The sequence below is a fragment of the Mus caroli genome, unplaced genomic scaffold (genome assembly GCF_978045245.1).
Source record: "Mus caroli unplaced genomic scaffold, Mus_caroli_1 scaffold_5, whole genome shotgun sequence".
NCBI classification, from domain to species: domain Eukaryota; kingdom Metazoa; phylum Chordata; class Mammalia; order Rodentia; family Muridae; genus Mus; species Mus caroli.
Window position 1 is genome coordinate 30,635,788 of NW_028227260.1, and position 21,559 is coordinate 30,657,346.

At 40.0% G+C, this 21,559-nt stretch overlaps 1 protein-coding gene across 4 annotated transcripts in view; it reads right to left on the reverse strand.

The window, feature by feature from the left end:
- The window catches only part of Radx (RPA1 related single stranded DNA binding protein, X-linked), a 71,514-nt gene extending 56,417 nt beyond the window's left edge, over window positions 1-15,097 (reverse strand). For all 4 annotated transcript variants that reach the window (XM_021153706.2, XM_021153704.2, XM_021153705.2 and 1 more), the window contains exons 1-3: window positions 14,364-15,097; window positions 2,630-2,772; window positions 270-462 (exon numbers count right to left, since the gene is read on the reverse strand). In XM_021153706.2, the coding sequence (XP_021009365.1) occupies window positions 270-462; window positions 2,630-2,772; window positions 14,364-15,006 (979 nt within the window). In that variant the 5' untranslated portion in view covers window positions 15,007-15,097. The remainder of the gene's footprint in view (window positions 1-269; window positions 463-2,629; window positions 2,773-14,363) is intronic.
- Window positions 15,098-21,559: the final 6,462 nt, after the last annotated feature.

The following is a 21,559-nucleotide window of genomic DNA, read 5'->3' on the forward strand; positions in this document are numbered from 1 at the left end:
TTAATATTACACACTAAAACTGAACAAAATCAAATTTAAGTATATCCCAAATGGAGCTCATTTGTTGGTCAACAATAAATGTCTCAGATAATTGTTCTTAATAAATGCACCAATAAGTTAATGTGTTTATTAATTTAGTAACTGCTTAAAATTAAGTTTGCCAGTTTCTAACAGCTTCAGTAATTTTTACAGACTTTTGCCTGATACAGCAGTTTGCAAAGCCATATAAGCAAGATAGCTATGAGAGAACAATTAGTTAGATACTTAACCCATAGTAGAAATGAGTTTCATCTGTGGATCAACAGGGTCAGGCTGGATTCTTAATGGATAGCTCTTCTTCACAGTATAATCTTGAAGCAGAAGAATCAAGCCCACTCTCAAACTTTTATACCACTCTGGACACAGAGTATTCCACAGAATCACTGACACCATGCCCGAGCTGTCAGCAACCTCCAAATAGGTCTAGAGAAAAAGGGTAAAAGCATAGTCGCATTCACTATTTTTATCTATATGGGTGGTGCACAATCTGTGAAATTTTATAGTGACAGCAAGATGACACTTAAAATTTACTTTTTGTTAGTAATGACTGAATTGTTAACTCTGTTAAGATTGCTAAGCTAAAAGAGAGACTGCTACAATATACTGGATGTCAGAGATAGAACTAGCTTACTCTGCGATTATAAACTTCAAAGGCACAGAGCAAATCTTAGTTATGTTTTTATAGAGCAACCACTCGATACAGTCATCAGAAGAATTAGGTAAGCCTCATATTTTGAAGATCTTCATAGCATTCATCATTTGCAAGGCTGAAGGACCTTGCTATTATTCACTGATCCTACAGCATTTTAGATAGACATTGATTAAGACATAATCCCATCAGTGCTCTGATGACATTAACTATACTTATACTGGCATCCCAGAATTTATTATAAATGGCATGGGTATTATTTCTGTTATACTAGTTGGCAGGAAGAAATACTAATGTCAATGTTATTATTGCTTGGTTTGGTTATGGTTAAGTATTTTGAAACAAATAATGTTTTCTATTTTAAAATATAAAGATGGACAACACTGGTTATATATAAAAAACAGTATCCCAAGTTTTCTCTAGCTCTTCTAACTTCGTTTCAAATGATGTTATAGTCTAAGATCCTTTTTCTTTTTTGCTAATTCATTCCTTCAATCATCAAAAATATATCAAGTCCATGTTACCCTGCAGATACTATGTTAGGCACAGAGTAGGATGAATCAGACACTATCCCTGACAATAGCTTAAATGGAGGACTTGGTATCTGACCAAAGCACAGTTAAACTATTTCTCCATATTAAGAAATTGTATCCTCATGTCAGCTCTGTAATCAGCTGTTTATAATCAGCACTTCCATTTTGGTGATTAGAAAATTGAGGCTTTAATAATACAAATAGCTAATGCCATAAAGACATGATCCAGCTGAGATTTGAAACCAGTGAATATGAATAAGAAGCTAGTGGCATGAAACATAAGACAGATACACACATGCATATTTATGTAATACATGATAGATATGTGTATATGGGATTTAAATATAAAATGTTATGTTTGACTCACACAGTAACCAGAGAGAGGATAATATTAACCATGTTAACAGTAGATATTCTGAGTGCTAAAATCTTGAATAGTATTATTCTCTTAATATAGCCTAGGCTTTCTCTTGATTTGTCTCCATAATAAGCACACAACTTTCACAATCTGAAGTTAATAAAACACCTAAGCTAACTCTTGATACATGGAAAACTATAGTGTTATATTAAGTTTAAAAAACATATATATATATATATACATATATATATATATCAGATCTCATAGCACTATATAGCACAGAGCTAAGTTAACAGAAAAGGATGGGAGTGTGGGAGTGGAGTGTCAATTAGAATGTTACTAGTGAATTATGAACTGAAGAAAAGGCCAACTAATTGCATTGAGAAGTAAATGAAAGGCAAGAAAGAGGAGAGGCAAAGATGGTCCAGAGATGTGTTTTCCTTTTAAAAAGTCCGACTGCAGACTAGAGCCTGCTTACATGCTGGTAACAAAAAGCACAAAGAAAAGACTGAAAACAAAAGAACTGTGAAAGAGACCAGATATATCAGGAATCTAAAAGCTACCTATGTCTCGTATATAGATAAGGTTTTTTTTCCTTTGAAATACATTTTGTTGTGCTGGGAACAGAAACGAACCAATGGCCTTGCACATGCTAGGCCAGTTCTCTAACACTGAGCTATATGCCAAACTCCAAAGAATTTTTAAGAGAAAAATAACCTTGAAAATTACCGTGAAGTAAAAAAAAAAAAAAAGAACACCTCTATATGCATTCAAAATTATTAATTTATACCTGTGGAATGTTATTTAAACATATTTTTTTTGTTTTTTTGAGACAGGGTTTCTCTGTGTAGCCTTGGCTGTCCTGGAACTCACTCTGTAGACCAGGCTGGCCTCAAACTCAGAAATCTGCCTGCCTCTGCCTCCCAAGTGCTGGGATTAAAGGTGTGCGCCACCATGCCTGGCTAACAATTTTTTTCCATAGAGATTTACATATGCATGTTATAATGTATACATTTAAATGAGCATATATTAATTTTGCGCTACTTGTACCTGATATGGCTCAATCATCTTTTTATTAGGTTTTCCATAGTATCGTAGTTTTGATTTATGCAGGACCCTTACAAGCAAGGCAGGAAAATTCTTTCTGCTATTCCAAGTCAACTCAAGATGAGAGAGAGAGATTATTTTGATGTCTAAAATATAAAAAGATAAAAAAATGTATGTTATGCCATCATAGTTTCATAGCTCTATTCTAATGTTAAAAATGGTAGCCAGACCATATCTAGTGCAACACATTCTTGTCAGCTAGGCTGTATAAATTAAAGCCTGACAATATAGTTCTTTATAGTTCTCTGAATATACATATTATATCTATGTATATATGTATATATATATATATGACTTACCATGCAGAATTAGATAAACACATAAAATAAAACATTGTTTCCCCTTACTTTCCTTCTTCCACATCAAACCATTTCATTACATTATAAAAATCTTAGAACTAAATCCATTTATCAATATTCTCCTCCAATTTGTGCTTCCTTTAACCAATACAGTCATTTATTTAACTTACAAAAATTAAAAGTTGGGGCTCTGGGGATGTAATGATCCCATTGGTAAAATGTGTGCCATACATTTGTAATCCCAGCACAGGAAAAGCAAAGGAAAGAGGTTTCCTGAGGCCCATAGGCTAGCCAAACTAGCATAATTAGTGAGCTGAAGGTCAGCAAGAGGCACTATCTCAAAAGAGGTGGGTAGTCTTCCTGTGGATGACAATGCAGTAGGCAGAGACTCCATACATGTAAGCCTTCAAAAGTAAACTGAGAAGCCTACATTTGCATAAAAAGCCTGTGCATACACGGACACACACACACACACACACACACAAACAATTATTAATTCACCCAGTCTGGGTTGAACGGATAACCATGATACTCCTCTCTCATCAAAACATGCAATGAAATTATAGACATGCACCACTATTACCACTCCTAGCAGAATAGAGAATTGTTTCTGACACATTTTTATGTATTGTCCTCACATCCCATTTGTCTAGATAGGCCCCATCTTCTCCAAACATACTGCATATGGCTCTATTCTCTCACTTGCTACCCTGTTTCTGGAATGTCCTCCTCTTAGACATGGAAGTGACTTCCTTTCTTCCCTAGCCCAGTGTTGCTCACAGGGTTCCTTCTCAATGACCTCTCTAACTACTCTACGGAAACCAACCCCTTACTTATTCCCCACCCACCCTGTTTTTCCACGTAACACTTATTATTTTCACATACACCATATAATTTATTGTAAAATATGTTAATCTCCAGGCCTAAGGGAAAACAAAAGCTGTTTAAAAGCTGTTCACCATATTGAAGATTCAAAATTTAAATCCCATTTCATCTTCTATCATTAAAGGGGGTTCCACTTTCGATTTTCTCTACATGTTGTTTTCATAGCCTGCAATATCAATATTAAAATGTAAATCTGCACTACATACTTTATGTATTATACATACATATATATGTATAATAAATATTTGTTGAAACATTTCCAATGAAATGTATCAGCTACTCATTATTTTAGCAAGAAATTCACACTTATACTTTATTTTTAATGAGTTCAAATTCTGTTTTAATTATTCATACCATTAATTAAAACAATTTCTAGTATATTAAGACACTATGGATAGTTTTACTTCCAAATTCTCAAAATATATTTATAGCAGTCTCAGAAGTCCTAATAGTTGGCATTATGTAATTAAGTATTTTTTTCAATATAATCAAATCACAGATCAGGTTTGAATTATCTACAATGTACATGGAACAATCTTAAGTGAAGCATATATTATCTCCTTTATTTATAATCTGAAATAAATTTAAAAGACATCACCTGGCCAGTTGAAAGTTTTCCAAGTTTGTGTTCTTAATGGACAAAATCATTATAGAATAAAACTCAAACTTAAAAAATATAGTTACAGGCCAATTATAGATAATGAATTATCTGTGTATATTTATGGTACTAAATATGCTTCATTACCAAAAAAAAAAAAAAAGCATGAAAAAAACCCTGCTATTTAATACAACATTTAGACAATAAACTCTCAATTCTTTAAGTCTCAAGACCTGTTACCATTCTTAAGAATTAGTACATTTTGGGGGGCAGGTATTAGAGACAGGGTCTCTCTGTGTAGCCCTGACTGGCCTGGAACTCCTATAGATCAGGCTACCCCCGAACTCTGAGATCCATCTGCCTCTGCCTTCAAAGGGCTGAGATTAAAGGCATGCACCATCATGCCTGCCAAAGATCTTGAGTATCTTAAAGAGCTTTTGTTTATGTGGTTTATACTCATTACTTGATATGTACATTATACACTTAGAAATGAAGAAGCCATCAGTTACCTAAATATATAACCAACATTTTTTTTGGAAAAATGACTATTTTTACCAAATAAAATAAAATCAGGAGTGGGGGAATACAGCTCAGTTTGCAGAGCACTGACTTAATAATATTCATGAACCTATGAATTCAATACTCAGTACTGAAAAAAAACATTTGGAAGGGCTGGGAATTTAGCTTAGTGGTACAGTACCCACAGAGGATGCATAAGGCCCTAGACTGCACTCCCAACGTCCCACATGTCAAAAAGGAAAACTGTAGAGAAAAATGCAGTTCAGAACACTGGGTGCTTTTCCCGAGGCTCCAGGTTTGATTCTTAGTACCAGCAGGCAGCTCAAAACCATTTGTAACTTCAATTCCAGAGGACCCATCACCTTCTTCTGGCAGTATTAGGTACCAGACAATCATGTATTACACAGATACATATGCAATCAAAACACCCATACTCATATTTCTGTGGAATAATATTTGAGCTTGACCTCTGGACTCCACAATTAGGTACACACATGTGCAGCCCATCCCCCACTATGTACCCTCATACACATGAATCTTTTTTTAATTTTTTTATTGGTTATTTTATTTACTTGCATTTCAAATGTTATCCCCTTTCTCAGTTTCCCTCCACGAACCTCCTATCCCCTTGCCAATCCCCCTTGCTTCTATGAGGGTGCTCCCCCACCCACCTACCCACTCCAACATCCCCACCCACTCCCAACTCACCACCCTAGCATTCCCCTATGCTGGGGCATCAAGACTTCACAAGACCAAGGGCCTCCACTCCCACTGATGCCAGAGAAGGCCATCCTCTGCTACATATACAGCAGAAGCCATGGGTCCCTCCATGTGTGCTTTTTGGTTGGTGCTTTAGTACCTGGGAGCTCTGGGGGGTCTGGTTGGTTGATATTGTTGTTCTTCCTATGGGATTGCAAACCCTTCAGATTCTTCAGTCCCTTCTCTAGCTTCTCCATTGGAAACCCTGTGCTATTACAGGCTCCTGTCAGTAAGCACTTCTTATCATCCACAATAGTGTCTGGGTTTGGTGACTGTACGTGGGATGGATCCCCAGGTGGGGCAGTCTCTGGATGGCCTTTCTGGGGATCCACCCCATATGCAGGCCATCCAGAGACATACATGAATCTTTTTTTTTTTTTTTTTTTTTTTGGTTTTTCGAGACAGGGTTTCTCAGTAGCCCTGGCATACATGAATCTTAACAGTACCCTTCTTAAAAAAGACAAGTATAAAAGAAAACTGAAATTAAAGACTAGAAAAAAGATACACTGCTCCACTAATATTGTACAGAGCTAAACAAAGAATTTTCAACTGAGGGATATCAAATGGATGAGAAGCACCTTAAAAAATGTTCAACATCGTTAGTTCTCAGAGAAATGCAAATAAATGCTGAGATTCCACCTCACACCAGTCAGAATGGCTAAGATCAAAAACTCATGTGACAGCAAATGCTGGTGAGGATGTGGAGAAAGAGGAACACTCCTCCATTGCTGGTGGGATTGCAAGCTGAAAATCAGAAAATTGGACATAGTACTACCGGAGGATCCCGAAATACCTCTCCTGCGCATATATCCAGAAGATGTTCCAACCAGTAAGAAGGACACATGCTCCACTATGTTCATAGCAGCCTTATTTATAATAGCCAGAATCTGGAGAGAATGCAGATGTCCCTCAACAGAGGAATGGATACAGAAAATGTGGTACATTTACACAATAGAGTACTACTCAGCAATTAAAAACAATAACTTTATGAAATTCCTAGACAAATGGGTGGAACAAGAAAATATCATCCTGAGTGAGATAATCCAGTTCCAAAAGAACATACATGGTATGCACTTACTTATAAGTGGATATTAGCCCAAAAGCTCAGAATACCCAAGATACAATTCACAGACCACATGAAGCTCAAGAAGAAGGAAGACCAAAGTGAAGATGCTTCAGTTCTTCTTAGAAGGGGAACAAAATACCCACGGGAGGAAATACAGAGACAAAGTGTGGAGCAGAAACTGAAGGAAAGGCCATCCAGAGACTGTCCCACCTGGGGATCCATTCCATATACAGACACTATTGTGGATGCCAACAAGTGCTTGCTGACAGGAGCCTGATATGACTGTCTCCTGAGATGCTGTGCCAGAGCCTTACATATACAGAAGTGGATGCTCACAGCCAACCATTGGACTGAGCAGTGGGTCCCCAATGGAGGAGCTAGAGAAAGAACTGAAGGAGCTAAAGGAGTTTGCAACCCATAGGAAGAACAGTAATATGAACCAACCAGAGCTCCCAGGGACTAAACCACCAGCCAAAAAGTACACATGGAGGAACCCATAGCTCCAGACACATATGTAGCAGAGGATGGCCTTCTTGGTTATCAATGGGAGGAGAGGCCCTTTGTCCCATGAAGGCTCAATGCCTCAGGGTAGGGGAATATGAGGGTGGGGAGGTGGGAATGGGTGGGTGGGAGAGCATCCTCATAGAAGCAGGGGGAGGGAGTATGGTATAGGGTGTTTCTTGAGGGAAAACCTGGAAAGGGGATAACATTTGAAATGTAAATAAAGAAAATATCCAATAAAAATATAAAAAAATAAAATAAAATGAAAAGAATTTTTAAAAGTGTAGTTTCTGTTGGATCTGTGTTACCACCAAGGAACTTGATCTACTTTAACCCCACTGAATCAGGCATTTATTGTATGATTCAGAACCATGAATTTTAAAAGTCAACTGAGGGACTGGAAAGAACACAAGCAGGAAATTGCTTGTCTTACAAATATGACTCCCAGAACCACCCCCATAAAAAAGCTAGGCATGGCAGTGAAGGCTTGTATTTTCAGCATGGTGGAGATAGAAACAGAGAATTTCTTCAGTCTTCCCAGACAGTTTGCCTACTGTATAACTGTTACAAGTTATAAGCCAGTGAGAGATACTGTCTCAAAACTAAAATGGTGAATGGCACTTAAAGAATACAACCCCACATTGTCCTCTGGCCTCCAAACATACACGCACATGTGAACATTTGCGACTGCATCAACACAAATGCACACACGTGTACACACACCAGAGAAAATACTTCTGAGGTCTGAGTAGACCATTCACATTTATTAGTATTAATGTAAATGTTACTAAGATGGTAAATATCAATATTATTAGAAAGAATAGAATTAGGCAAAAATATATAGGAAAATTATACTGGTGGGGTAACTTTCACCAATAAGATATTAACCAGTTATGGAATTAACTGTATGAACATATGCTCATTAGAGGAGATAGAGTACCTTATTATAGGAGTACATTAGGGGTCTGGTACTCTCACTCTGACATTCCTTTTAGATAGGGTCTATCATGCCTGTCTCTGCCACTACAGTACTAAGCTATGACAAACCTTTTATTTTATGTGGATTCTGGGATTTAAAGTTAGGTCTCATGCTTGCAAATTAAGCTCTCCTGCACTTACACACGAAGCCAACTTTCCAGCTGCATATTCTTTTTTATTTTATTTTATCTTATTCACTTTACATCCCAATCACAACCCCCTCCCTCCTTTCTTCCCAGTCTCACCCTTACAAATCCTTCTCCCATTGCTCCCCCCCACCTTGGTTACCATCTCATCTTAGGACATCTAGTTCCAGTTTTTCTAGGCACATCCTCTTCAACTGAGACCCAACCAGGCAGTCCAAGTATGGGGTAAGGAGATCCAATGACAGGAGACAGAGACAGTCCCCATTCACTATTTAGGGACCCCACATAAAGACCAAGCTGCACATCTGCTACAAATGTCTAGGAGGTCTAGGTCTAGGTCCTGCATGCTCCCTGGTTGGTGGCCCAGGCTTTGTGAGCCCCATGGTGCCAGGTTAGGTCTGTGGGTCTTCTTGTAGTGTCCTTGACCTCACTGACTTACTCACTTCTATCCCCAACTCATCTGCAAGACTCCCCAGGCTCTGCCTGATGTTTGCCTGTGGGTCTCTGCATCTGTTTCTATCAGCTGCTGGTTGAAGCCTCTCAGGATACAGTTATGCTAGGTTCCTGTCTGCAAGCACAGCCTAGTATCATTAATAGTGTCAGGGGTTGGCTCTCTCCCATGAGATAGGACTCAAGATGGGACAGTCATTGGTTGTTTGTTCCCTCAGTCTCTGCTCCTTCTTTATCCCTGCACATTTTGTAGGCAAGACAAATTTGTGCTTTAAAATAAGTTGTGCTTTAAAAATTAACATTAAAACCAGGGCTGGTGATTCAGGTTTATAATCTCAGTTACTTAAGAGTCTAGGGCAGGAAGATGACCTCTTTGGGTTACAGAGTGAGCTGAAGGCCAATCTAGGCAACTAAGCCAGACCCTGTCTCAAAATTTAAAACGGGGGGGGGTGGTACTGAAGATACATCACAGTAGTAAAGTGCTTCTGTAGCATGGGCAAGCTTCAAGTTCAATATCTAGTCTCTGTCTCTGTCTCTGTCTCTGTCTCTCTCTCTCTCTCTCTCTCTCTGTCTCTCTCTCTGTGTCTCTCTCTCTGTCTCTCTGTCTCTCTCTGTCTCTCTCTCTGTCTCTCTCTCTGTCTCTCTCTCTCTCTCTCTCTCTCTCTCTCTCACACACACACACACACACACACACAGAGAGACACACACACCCCAAAAATGCCAGATTTGGTGCTATATACTCTTAATCCTAGGATGCAGGAGGGAGGCTGGAGAAAGAAGAACAGATGTCCCATGCCAGCATGTTCTGTAGGCTACATCAAAAATAAAATGATAAAATAAAATAACTCCCTGTTTTGCATAAAGCCTGTGGTAATACAGCTAGACCCAATAATTTGCATATTGTCTAGGACTGCTTTCACTCTACAGTGGCAAAACCAAGCAGTTTCTCCAGGACCTGGGAGATGACTTAGCAGATGAAAGTATTTGGTACTCTTGCAGAAGTCCTAGGTTTGATTTCCCAGGGGTTGGAGATGGGGACTCAGGGGTTAAGAGGACTTGATGCCTTTTTTCATGCCAGTTGTATTTGGTTCTATCTTAGATAGATCCCTGGGCTATCCAGCCTCTGAGTCCTAGCCCCCCAGGCAGTGCCAGGGGTAGGTTACCTCTCATGGCATGGGTCTCAAAGGGGACTAGTCATTGGATGGCCACTCCCACATGTTCTGTGTCAACTTTACCCCAGCATATCTTGTAGGTAGGACAAACTGTAGGTAGTATGTTTTACGCCTGGGTTGGTGCCCAAATCCTTCCACTGTAAGTCTTGCCTAGTTACAGGATATGGCCAGTTCAGGTTTTGAATCTCCCACTGTTAGGAGTCTTAATTAGGGTCACCCTGTCTCTTGGGAGTTTCTATTGCACTAGGTTTCTAGCTTATCCCAGAGATTCCCCCCATGATTCCAGTTGCCTCTCCTAGTACTCTCTTCCTGTATCCTCCCCACTTTCACCCATCCTTCCTGTTTCTAGCCCCACTTCCCCATCCTGACCCACTTCATTATGCCGGCAATGTCTATTATATTTCCCCTTCATGACAAATTCATGAATTCCCCGCTTTAGTCCTCCTTGTAAAAAAAAAAATTCTCAATGACATGATTCTTAATGATATCTTTTGTACTCATAGATTGATGCCTAGCCCAACTGCCATCAGAGAGGCTTCATCCAGCAACTGACAGAACCAGATGCAAAGACTGACAGCCAAACATTAGGCTTGGGGAGCTTGGGGAATCCTGCAGAAGAGGGGGAGGAAGAATTGCAGGACCCAGAGAGGTCAAGGACACCACAAAAAGACCCACAGGATCAACTAACGTGGGCCCACAGGTGCTCAAAGAGATTAAATTGCCAACAAGTGGGCCTGCATGGGTCTGACCTAGATCCTCAATACATATATAACAGTTGTGCAGGTTCATCTTCTCCTGGGATCCCTTACAGTGGGAGCAGGGGCGTGTCTCTGACTTTATTGCCTGCTTTGGAGACCCTTTTCTCCTACTGGGTTGTGCTGTTTCAACCTTAATAGGAGAGGAGGTGCCTAGTCTTAGTGCAACTTGATGTGTCATGTCTGGTTGATATCCATGAGAGGCCTGGTCTTTTATGAAGAGAAAGGAAGGGGGAGTGGATGAGGGCAAAGGAGAGGAGGGAGGGGAAACTGCAGTTGTTCAGGATGTAAAAATCAATAAATCAATCAGTAAATAAATATGCAAGTCTAAAAAATAAAAGAGTACTTGTTGTTCTTGCATAAGACCTGTATTCAGGCTTTCAACAAATACGTGGTTCACAATCATCTGAAACTCCAGTTTCAGGGGATCCAACACCCCTCTTCTGGCCTCCTTGAACACCAGTGATGCTCACTGTACATATATATGTATGCAGGCACCCATACACATAAAATAAAAATAAGCAAATAATAGTCAATCAATCAATCAAACAAACAAACAAACAAAAAGCTGGGCAGAATGGCACACATGCTTGTGATCTCAGAGACTGGAGGAGTATGTGTCCCAGGCCAGCCTGGGTTGGAAGGTAAGAGAAATGATATGCAAGCTAACTCGGTGGGTAAAAGAACTTGCTACCCTGGAACCAGGTGGTGCAAGGAGAGAACCTATATCTCAAAGTTGTCCCATGACCTTCATCCACTCACAGGGAAATCAAGGTACTTATGTATTCTCTGCTGTGCCCTCCAAACTCACAAATAAATACAAAGTGTAAAAATTAAAATCAGAAAAACAAACAATCCACGGTTGTCACACTGTCTGTAGACCAGCACTTGGAAGCAAGAGGCAGGGGATAAGAAGTTCAAGGCCATCTTGGGCTTGCTTGTTTTTTTTTTGTTTGTTTTTATTTTTAATAAGTAGAAAATATTAAAAAGGATGTTTGTAAGGTTGCAGTGTGATTTGCCACTTTTCAAGTAGGATATAAACAAGGAATGAAAAAGACTAAATCTTTTTTGGATGCCTGAAAATTTCTAGATCATGATGGAAGCTGACCATATAAGAATACAATTGATCAGGTTGGATAAATCTTTTTCGTGTTACTATGTAAAGATAAATTTTAATAAAAAATATTCAAAGGCAAAGTTAACCAAGAAGTGACAGGATATCAGAAAAGTAATATGCAGAGTACAGCAACCACAAACTTAATACCTATTAGTAAAGAAATCCAGTAAATGAATAATAAAAAGACAAGCTTGGAGTGTGGCTCAGCTATAAGCCTGTCTTTTAGGATACATAGGAGACCTTGGGTTCAATTCCTAACTCCAGAAAGGAAGACATGATAAGATAAAGAGAAAGCACATTATTTTAGAATAGCAAGGTATGGGGAAATGGACACTCATACATATGCGGTTAAATTTAAATTAGTGCAAATTTTCAGAAAATAGTTTTCAGGAAATAATTTATCATTACCCACTTAAAATCTGAAATATTCTTTAATTCAGTAATTATACTTCTAGGAATCCATCATTTCAACAGAAATATTCAAATACAATTAATGCTCACACATTTTACTTTTTTGGCACTGTTTGCAATACCACGAAAGCCTAAAACAATAAATTACCTTACATGGGTACAATTATAGAAGTTATCATATTTTTACACTGTGGAATATTGTATTTATAGAAATATCCCCAGAGATGCCTAAAATATATTATGTGCAAATGTCACATGGTTCATTTTATTTTTTCAAAAATGTGCACCAAACTCCTAAGCTTGGCAGTTTAATAGGGATGTTTAAGGCATTCAAATGTTAAAGATGTATTTCACTAAATTCCAAATTTTGTCATTTACAATTTCAAACCCACAGCAAACCTGAAGTCCTGATTTCAGTCACTTCCTAGATTTTACCACCATGCTTTTAATACAATCAGACCTCATGATTTTAACACAATATACTTTTAAATGCACAGTTTGAATTTTTAGCACATGGACATTGCTTTTTGTAATAAAACATCATCTACTGAATATGACTTTCTTAAGAACAGAAACCAAATACATTTTTATAAATGATGCCCCCTCTTTATTTCTTTCTTCTAAACCAACTGTTCTTTTACAAATTGAAGTTTAAAAGTCTAAGTGAATAACATTTACACCATGGATACTTCGCTTTTATATCTTAGCTATCTAAGCAATCATTGACTACAAATGTGAATAACGTTTTCTTTCCTCATTTTGAGTGGATGATTATAAATACATATTTTTGAACCAGTTATCTTTACGCGTTTAAGTCTGCTATGCTTGCTTGTCATAGAAAGACGCCCTATGACTTAGAATTGTGATAACAAGATAAAGAGAAAAGGGGGTGTGGCTTGGTAAGTGGTTCCACTAGTACAGTGCTTGCTTAGCATGCAGGAAATCTGGGCTTGGATTCTCAGGTATAGTCAAGTTGTCCATTAATTTCAACACCTGGGAGATAGAGGTAGGAAGATCCAGAGTTTGGGGCTAGCTTGAGATATATGAGATCCTGCCTCCAAAACCAAAAAGATCTAAAACCAGTAAATGTATATTATAATCTTTTTAGTTTTTCTGTTTTTTTTTTTGGCATTTCCAGTCCCATTTCTTATGTGTTCAGCTTGTAGTGTTATCATCTGCCTTAATTACATGTTTTAAACTAAAAAGAGCGTTTATTGATGACAAACTTCCATTTTCTGGCTGACTTCCTACTTCTGATACAGGAAATATGAACTTCCTGTATCAAGAAAAATGATCACTTAGAGCCTTTCTACAGTCATCACACCTTCAAAAGAAAACACTTCCACGGGTTTTACATTCAGTGGCATAAATGAACTGAATAATATGAATGGACTAAACCGAACATCCCTTTGCACCAATGTGCAAAGGGATGCTAAATGCTAAAACATACAATGTGGGAAATATTTCGTGTTTATGCAAAATAGAAGTCAATACACTCTTCAACCTACACATTTTTCATAAGTGAAATAGGACTGAAACTATTATTAATTCAAACCGTGTGTGTGTGTGTGTGTGTGTGTGTGTGTGTGTGTGTGTGTGTATCACAGGAGGAGTCCCGAGAACCACATCTTCAATCTGTCTGCTACCCTAAGTTTAAATCACAGTCAGGGATGTCAAGGCACTTTGCAATCAAACCAAGAGGGCACAGGCTGCTTGAAGTTAAGACTGTTTCAGTACTCTAAATCCCACCTTCCCACCCCTGGCTTGTAATGAACTAAACAGGAGCATTTTGTTTTCTGTTATCATGACTTTCCAAACTCATTAACTGGGTTTGTGCCTGTTATTGCTGCCGCTGTTGGTTTTTGAGACAAGGTGTCTTTCTGAGGCTCAGACTACCTTGGAATTTGCTCTCAATGCTCCTGCCCCAGCCCCCCTAGATGCTGGGTCTTCCTGGTGTGTGCCACCTTGCCAGCTTTCGAACACTTTTAAAAGCTTGCCTCTAAATCCCTCCAATTACTTACTGTTAAAATTGAATTCCTCAGGTTGCTTGTTGGTCTTCCAAATATCTCCGTAGGGATCTTCGTTATTCCACAGAGCCAGGTAGTGACTCTTGCCCCCTCTTAAAGGCCTCTCTGGTTTTTCCTCATGCGCTCTGTTTCTAAATGGAGTTTCTACAGAAATGACATCTAGGGGCTCCCCACAGTGGACCTTATCTATGCACAGGATTCCTTGGCCCAATCTTTTCTCGTTGTAAAGGCACGAGACTCTGGAAATTCTCATCTCTATGCCAACTTTAAGAATATTTTGATAAACGAGAAAGTTTAAGCTGGGGTCTAAGTAGCACTTCTCCTGGTACACCCCGTCTGAGATTGTCACATCATAGCAGTAAAGGGGAGGCTTGGGCACTGTATCCCGTGGCTCATCCTCTAAAAGGTATCTTTGGACAGCCAGTACAGTGACAGGCACCACTTCCGAGAGGGTGACACACTGTCTAGGGGAACCAGTAATTTGCTCAATAACCTTTTGGATCCAGGACCTGCGCCTCTGGCTATCAGCTCTTCGGATCACTCCACCTGGGACCCCAGCCTTATCCCTTTCGCGGTGCTCCAAGTAGAGACCAGCGTGCGAGGGTCCTGGCTGAGGCTGACCCGACTCACCCGACATTGTGAGGTAACCGCGAACTCCTTGCACTCCAAAAAAGCTTACTTTCCCTGCTCAAAAACCCGGAGAAAAGACGCTCCAGACAGACGCGCAAAAGCTGTTGGCACGGACTGGTCTGGGTCCGCCCAGGAGCCAGGCTCAAAAGATTCCACGCGTGCGCATCAGCTTTCCCGCCTGTGCTTTGAGCCCCTATTTTGAGACTTTGAGACAATGTTTCTAGGAAGATGCACGAGAGAAGCACGTGGCATAATTCGGTCCTTGAGCTCCCTAGCCTACTAAGATCCATCTGGGGGGAGGGGAAGCACGGGCATGGGAGGAGGGAAGCGTGGCGGGGGGTAGGGGGTGGGGGTGGGGGGGTCGTCAGGGTTTCCTAAATAAAGCAGCTGCCAGAGGGAGGAGCAAGAAGCGCTGCTGACCAGCCCCCGAAAGGAGAGCATCTAGAGGTGGTGAAAAATAGGAAGTACCAAAATGATGCTCCTGTAGTCCTGATGCTGGGACTTGGGTCCCCAAAAGAAAATATGTTAAAAAAAAAAAAAAGAAAATATGTGAGCGTTATCACAGTCGTGTGTATTTAGTAAATTAGTGCTTTATTGTTAAGAAGGATGAAATGTGGTATTTCTGCTCTTGTAGTATAAACGAAATCAGATAATGTATGCACAGTCTTCAGGAAAGTTCTCAGTCAAACATTAGCTGCTATTGTTATTAGCATAAGCAAATTATCTGTAGTAGCTCCCATGTGCAGGGTGGGTGAATTAGTAAGTGAACATGAAAATAGGAAAGTGTAGAATTGAGTTGCTAAAGATCTTCCTTCAGGTCAGACTTCTTAAAATCATTTTTTTTATACAATACTTAGCACAGCACACTGAAAGAATACACAGCTTTAGAAATTGTATTTCTTAAATACAAAGCATATTTCAAAGAAAACTGCAAAGCGAATACACTGGACAGAAGAGTTAGAATAAACATGCAACATTTATTAATTGTACCCAGGCTGTGTGAACACGAAATGTATTACCTTTTTAAAGAACAACTGTTAAAAGTGTTTGTGTCGGGCTGGGTGTGGTGGTGCACGCCTTTAATCCCAGCACTCGGGAGGCAGAGGCAGGCAGATTTTTGAGTTCGAGGCCAGCCTGGTCTACAAAGTGAGTTCCAAGACAGCCAGGGCTATACAGAGAAACCCTGTCTCGAAAAACAAAAAACAAAAAACAAACAAACAAACAAAAAAGTGATTGTGTCCTGCTTCCCTTTCTACTGATGTTTTGAATGCTATCATTCTTTATACATTATTTATGAAGTCCTACTCCAAAGCAGGCAATATTGTAGGCCACTGGGGATGACTACAGTCACTCTTTCATCCAAGCTCCTCACTGATTGGGCTGAACAACTCTGCCTTTGTCAAATTTTGACTAACAGTAATTCTACAAACATTTATTTTCCTTTTGTTCCATAATTTATATTTTTATCCATATTACATTTCAATCACACCCCCTCCCTCCTCTCCCTCCAGTCCTGTCCTTACACATCCCTTTCCCAATATTCCCTTGCCTTCTCTGGAAGCCTCTCTTGAGTACCACTCCACCCTGGGGTATCTAGTCCCAACAAGACTAATCACATCCTCTCCCACTGAGGCCCAACCAGTCCAGGTAGGAGAAAGGGATCCAATAGCAGCCAACAGAGTCAGAGACTGACCCCCTCAAATTATTAGGGGACCTACATGAAGACAAAGCTGAACATCTACTACAAATGTGGGGGTACCTAGGTCCAGCACTGGCATGCTCTTTGGTTGGTGGTTCAGTCTCTGTGAGACTCCCCTATCTTTTCTTTATTTTAAAATCGGGGTTTCAAGTATTCTAGACTGGCTAGGAATTTGCTTGTACCTGAGGATGAACTTGCGATCCTACAGCCTTTAGATTTTCCCATCTTTCTGTGATCACTGGTGGGTACCACCAGCCCCAGTTTTATGTGGGTCTGGGGATAGAATACAGGACTTCATTTATGCTGGGCAAGTGCCAATTGAGATACACTCCCATCCACCCACATGTTTCTTCTGTGTTGGCAAGATATAGTCTTGCTATGTTCTTCTGGGACCTCTGGATCAGCTCCTGCCTCCAGGTTCCTGCCCTGTTAAAGTTCTTGACTTGGCTTCCATCGATGATGAACAGCTATATGGAAGTGTAAGCCAAACAAGCCCTGTCCTCCCCAACTTGTCTTTTCTTCATGGTGTTTTGTCACAGCAATAGAAACCCCAACAATAGTAGACTCCACGAGATAAAGCATGCTTATTCTCTAATAATTTCAAGAAAAAAAAAAAAACAGGTGGGGAGGACTAGAAGGGGAGGAGGAAGAGTGGTAGGAGAGAAGGCCAAAGAAGATGTACTGTCTAAGAAGCACATTTTAAGAAGAGTGATCCTGAGTGAGGTAACCCAGTCACAAAAGAACACACATGCACTCACTGATAAGTGGGTATTAGGAAGACTAAAGTGTGGATGCTTCAGTTCTTCTTAGAAAGGGGAACAAAATACTCACAGGAGGAAATATGGAGACAAAGAATGGAGCAGAGACTGAAGGATAGACCATCCAGAGACTATCCCACCTGGGGATCCATCCCATATACAGTCACCAAACCTAGATGCTATTGTGGATGCCAAGAAGTGCTTCCTGATAGGAGCCTGATATGACTGTCTCCTGAGAGGCTCTGCCAGATCCTGACCAATACAGAGGAGGATGTTGACAACCAACCCTTGGACTGAGCACGGGGTCCTCAATGGAAGGACCCAAGGAGCTTGAAGAGTTTGCAGCCCCAAAGTAGGAACAACAATATGAACCAACCAGTACCCCCCAGAGCTCCCAGGGACTAAACCCCCAACCAAAGAGTACACATGGAGGGACCCATAGCTCCAACCACATATATAGCAGAGGATGTCCTTGTTAGACATCAGTGGAAGGAACAACCCTTGGTCCTGTAAAGGCTTGATGCCCCAGTGTAGGGGAATGCCAAGGTAGGGAGGCAGGAGTGGGTGGGTGAGTGGGGGAAACACCTTCATAGAAGCAGGGGGAGGGGATGGGATAAGGGCTTTCTGGGGGGCAATCTGAGAAAGGGGATAACATTTGAATTGTAAATAAAGAAAATTTCCAATAAAAAATAAAATAAAAATGTTTAAAGATATATCTTCTACGTAAAGATAAACTTCATATAGATAGATAGATACAAATATCCACAGAAAGTAACTTACACAGAAACATATTTGAGCTATTTAAAGAAGCAGCTCTGTGTGTGTGTGTGTGTGTGTGTGTGTGTGTGTATGTGAAAAAGAATAGTGATAAGATACTTTCACTTGAGCATTGTGATGGTTTGTATATGCTTGGCCCAGGGAGTGGCACTATTTGGAGGTGTGAGCCTTTTTGGAGTAGGTGTGTCACTGTGGGTGTGGGCTTTGCAACCCTCATCCTAGCTGCCTAGGATGTCAGTATTCTGCTAGCAGCCTTCAGATGAAGATGTAGAACTCTCAGTTCCCCCTGCATCATGCCTGCCTGGATGCTACGATGTTCTCACCTTGATGATAATGAACTGAACCTCTGGTATTTGGAGCTGGAAATATTAGTTGCTGTGGGACATGTTGTTATGTGTATAGCATGGACTCTCCTATCATCTCCACCGGAACACCCAAAAGTATCTTCTGGTATGCAAAACACTGTCTAAGAGTTTAACTAAACTGTAACTCCTTTGAGAGCATAAAGTGATATGTTCTTATTTCCCTCTGTGTTTCTTTCACTTTTGCAATTCATGAAAGGGGCTCAACTGCTCTAAATAAATGAAGATCTCAGCTCTTACTGTCTCTCTTCCAATGGGAGTATACAAGTGTGGCTTGTGCTAAAAAAAAAAAAAAAAAAAAAAAAAAAAAAGACATAACTCCAAAAATTAAATGCAGAAAATTGTTCTCTGACAGCTGAAGAGATAGATAGCTCAGTTAAGAAACTGCTATCCTTGGGCTGCAGAGATGGCTCAGTGGTTAAGAGCACCGATTGCTCTTTCAGAGGTCCTGAGTTCAAATCCCAACAACCACATGGTGGCTCACAACCATCTGTAATGGGATCTGACTCCGTCTTCTGGTGTGTCTGAAGACAGCTACAGTGTACTCATATACATAAAATAAATAAATAAATATTTTTAAAAGAAAGAGGAAGAGGGAGAGGGAGAAGGAGAAACCACTATCCTTGTAAGCAGTGGGAATGCAGTGTTTGATCCCCAGAAAACAAATCATAACCTAGAGGCGTAGGAGGCGAGACAGATTGAGGAGGAGTTAAAGGGGGAGTTCAGGTGAATTAACAGTATCAAAACAAATAGCATGAAATTCTCAAGGAATTAATAAAAATAAAATATAAGCTGGTGTGCTGGGGAAGTGCCAACAAGTGGCTCCCTGCCCAGCTAGCTTAACCTATGTGGTAAGATCCAGGCCAATGAGGCATCCTGCCTTAAAAAACAATAAAAGGTGGACAGTGCTTGAGGAATGGTAGTCAGGAATGTCCTCTAGTCTCCAGAGATATAAACACACACACACACAGTTTCCCAAATGTAGCTGCTTTGCCAAGTTCATTGCTAAGTCTCAAGTAGCAAAACCACTATATAGCATAGCACTCTATGTAACTCCTCAGTAGTAATTAACACACAAATAAACAAAGTTATGGAATATTGCTGGATTTACTTCAGGGGCCATTGAGCCTCAACCTTAGAACATAATGGAGCTTGGTGTGTTGGTACACAAATTCAATTCCAGCACTCTAGAGGCAGAGACAGATCTTTGAATTTATGACTAGCCTGGTCTATAGAGAAAGCTTCAGATGAGCCAGGGATACACAGTAAAACCCTGTTTCAAAATACAATAACGTAATTGAAATATTCAAATTTGCTTCACCCACAGTCTAAACTATACATACAATTTAATTTATATTTAAGAGCATAGTGTTTCAAATTCTGGGTTCATCCAGGGAATTCAGGAAAGAGGGTTTTTTTGACAAGTTTTTTTACACTATTGAGAATGAAGATGAACGTGACTAAGGATGGATGGATGTAACTGCCGTCCAAAGTGTGCACCACACTGTGTTAACAGCATCATGTGTGCAATATTGCAAGTCCGAAAGCTCTCTGGTGTGCTGCTAGTAAGCACATGCCTTAGGATCAACTATAGTACACAATAACAGAATACATTAAGTCTCTAATGGATATTCCCTCTCAGCTTGAGTAATTTTTATAATGCCTCTGTAGGTTACAACAGTAAAATCAGGGAAGACAATGTGTGTTTGTTTGTTTATTTCCTTTCTTGCCTTGTTTTCTTGTTTGCTTTTTTTTTTAATCTGTAAAGGATTTGTCTATTTTAGTTGTGTGTATATGGCTATTTTGCCTACATATATGTCTATGTACCACTTGTATGCAGTGTCCACAAAGGCCAGAAATGAGAATGGGGCTCCTTGGGAACTGGAAATCCACCAGCTATGAGACACCATGTGAGTATTGGGGGCTGAACTCAGACTCTCAGGAAGAGCAGCCAGTGCTCTTAAATACTGAGCCATTGCTCCAGTCCTGAGATAAAATGTTATGAAATGGGCATGATACAAAAGATTAATGTAGTGTGAAATGTCCTTGTTCAGCCACCGAATTTGGGGCACATACCAGCTGTAGTGATTTTCTTCATATTTAAAATTGTACAAATGAAAGTCGTCATAGATGTTGAAATTTAAGTTAGTTCAGCTGAGTGAAGTGCTCACAATACTGTTTGGCACTGTGGAAAAGTTTTTAAAAAATTATACTCCCTGTGGTTGTTTTTCTCTAATAGATAAAGCCACAGTATAAAACAACAGGATTTTAGAACTATAGGGAGTCATTAGGTACCCATTAATTTAGTTTTCTTCCAATTGTACACTGTGCAGCATTAATGATTTTATAAAACCAATTTAGTGTTCGTAAGAGAGACATAAAAACAGGACAAATATTCATAGCAAATATTTCCCATCATAAGAAGCATTTCATAAAAAAACTTTTCTTTTATTTGCGGTAGAGAGAAGGTTTAGTGGGTAAGAGCACCAGCTGCTCTTCCTAAGGACCTGGTTTCAATTCTCAGCACCAACAAGGTGGCACACAAACATTTTTTAATTAGATATTTTCTTCATTTACATTTCAAATGCTATCCCCAAAGCCCCCTATACCCTCCCCTACCCTGCTCCCCAACCCACACACTCCCGCTTCCTGGCCCTGGCATTCCCCTGTACTGGGGCATATGATCTTCGCAAGACTAAGGGCCTCTCCTCCCATTGATGGCTGACTAGGCCATCTTCTGCTACATATCCAGCTAGAGACATGAGCTCTGGGATGGGGGGTACTGGTTAGTTCATATCATTGTTCCTCCTATAGGGTTGCAGACCCCTTTAGCTCCTTGGGTACTTTCTCTAGCTCCTTCCTTAGGGGCCCTGTGTTCCATCCAATAGATGACTGTGAGCATCCACTTCTGTATTTGCCAGGCACTGGCCTAGCCTCACAAGAGAGCTATGTCAGGGTCCTATC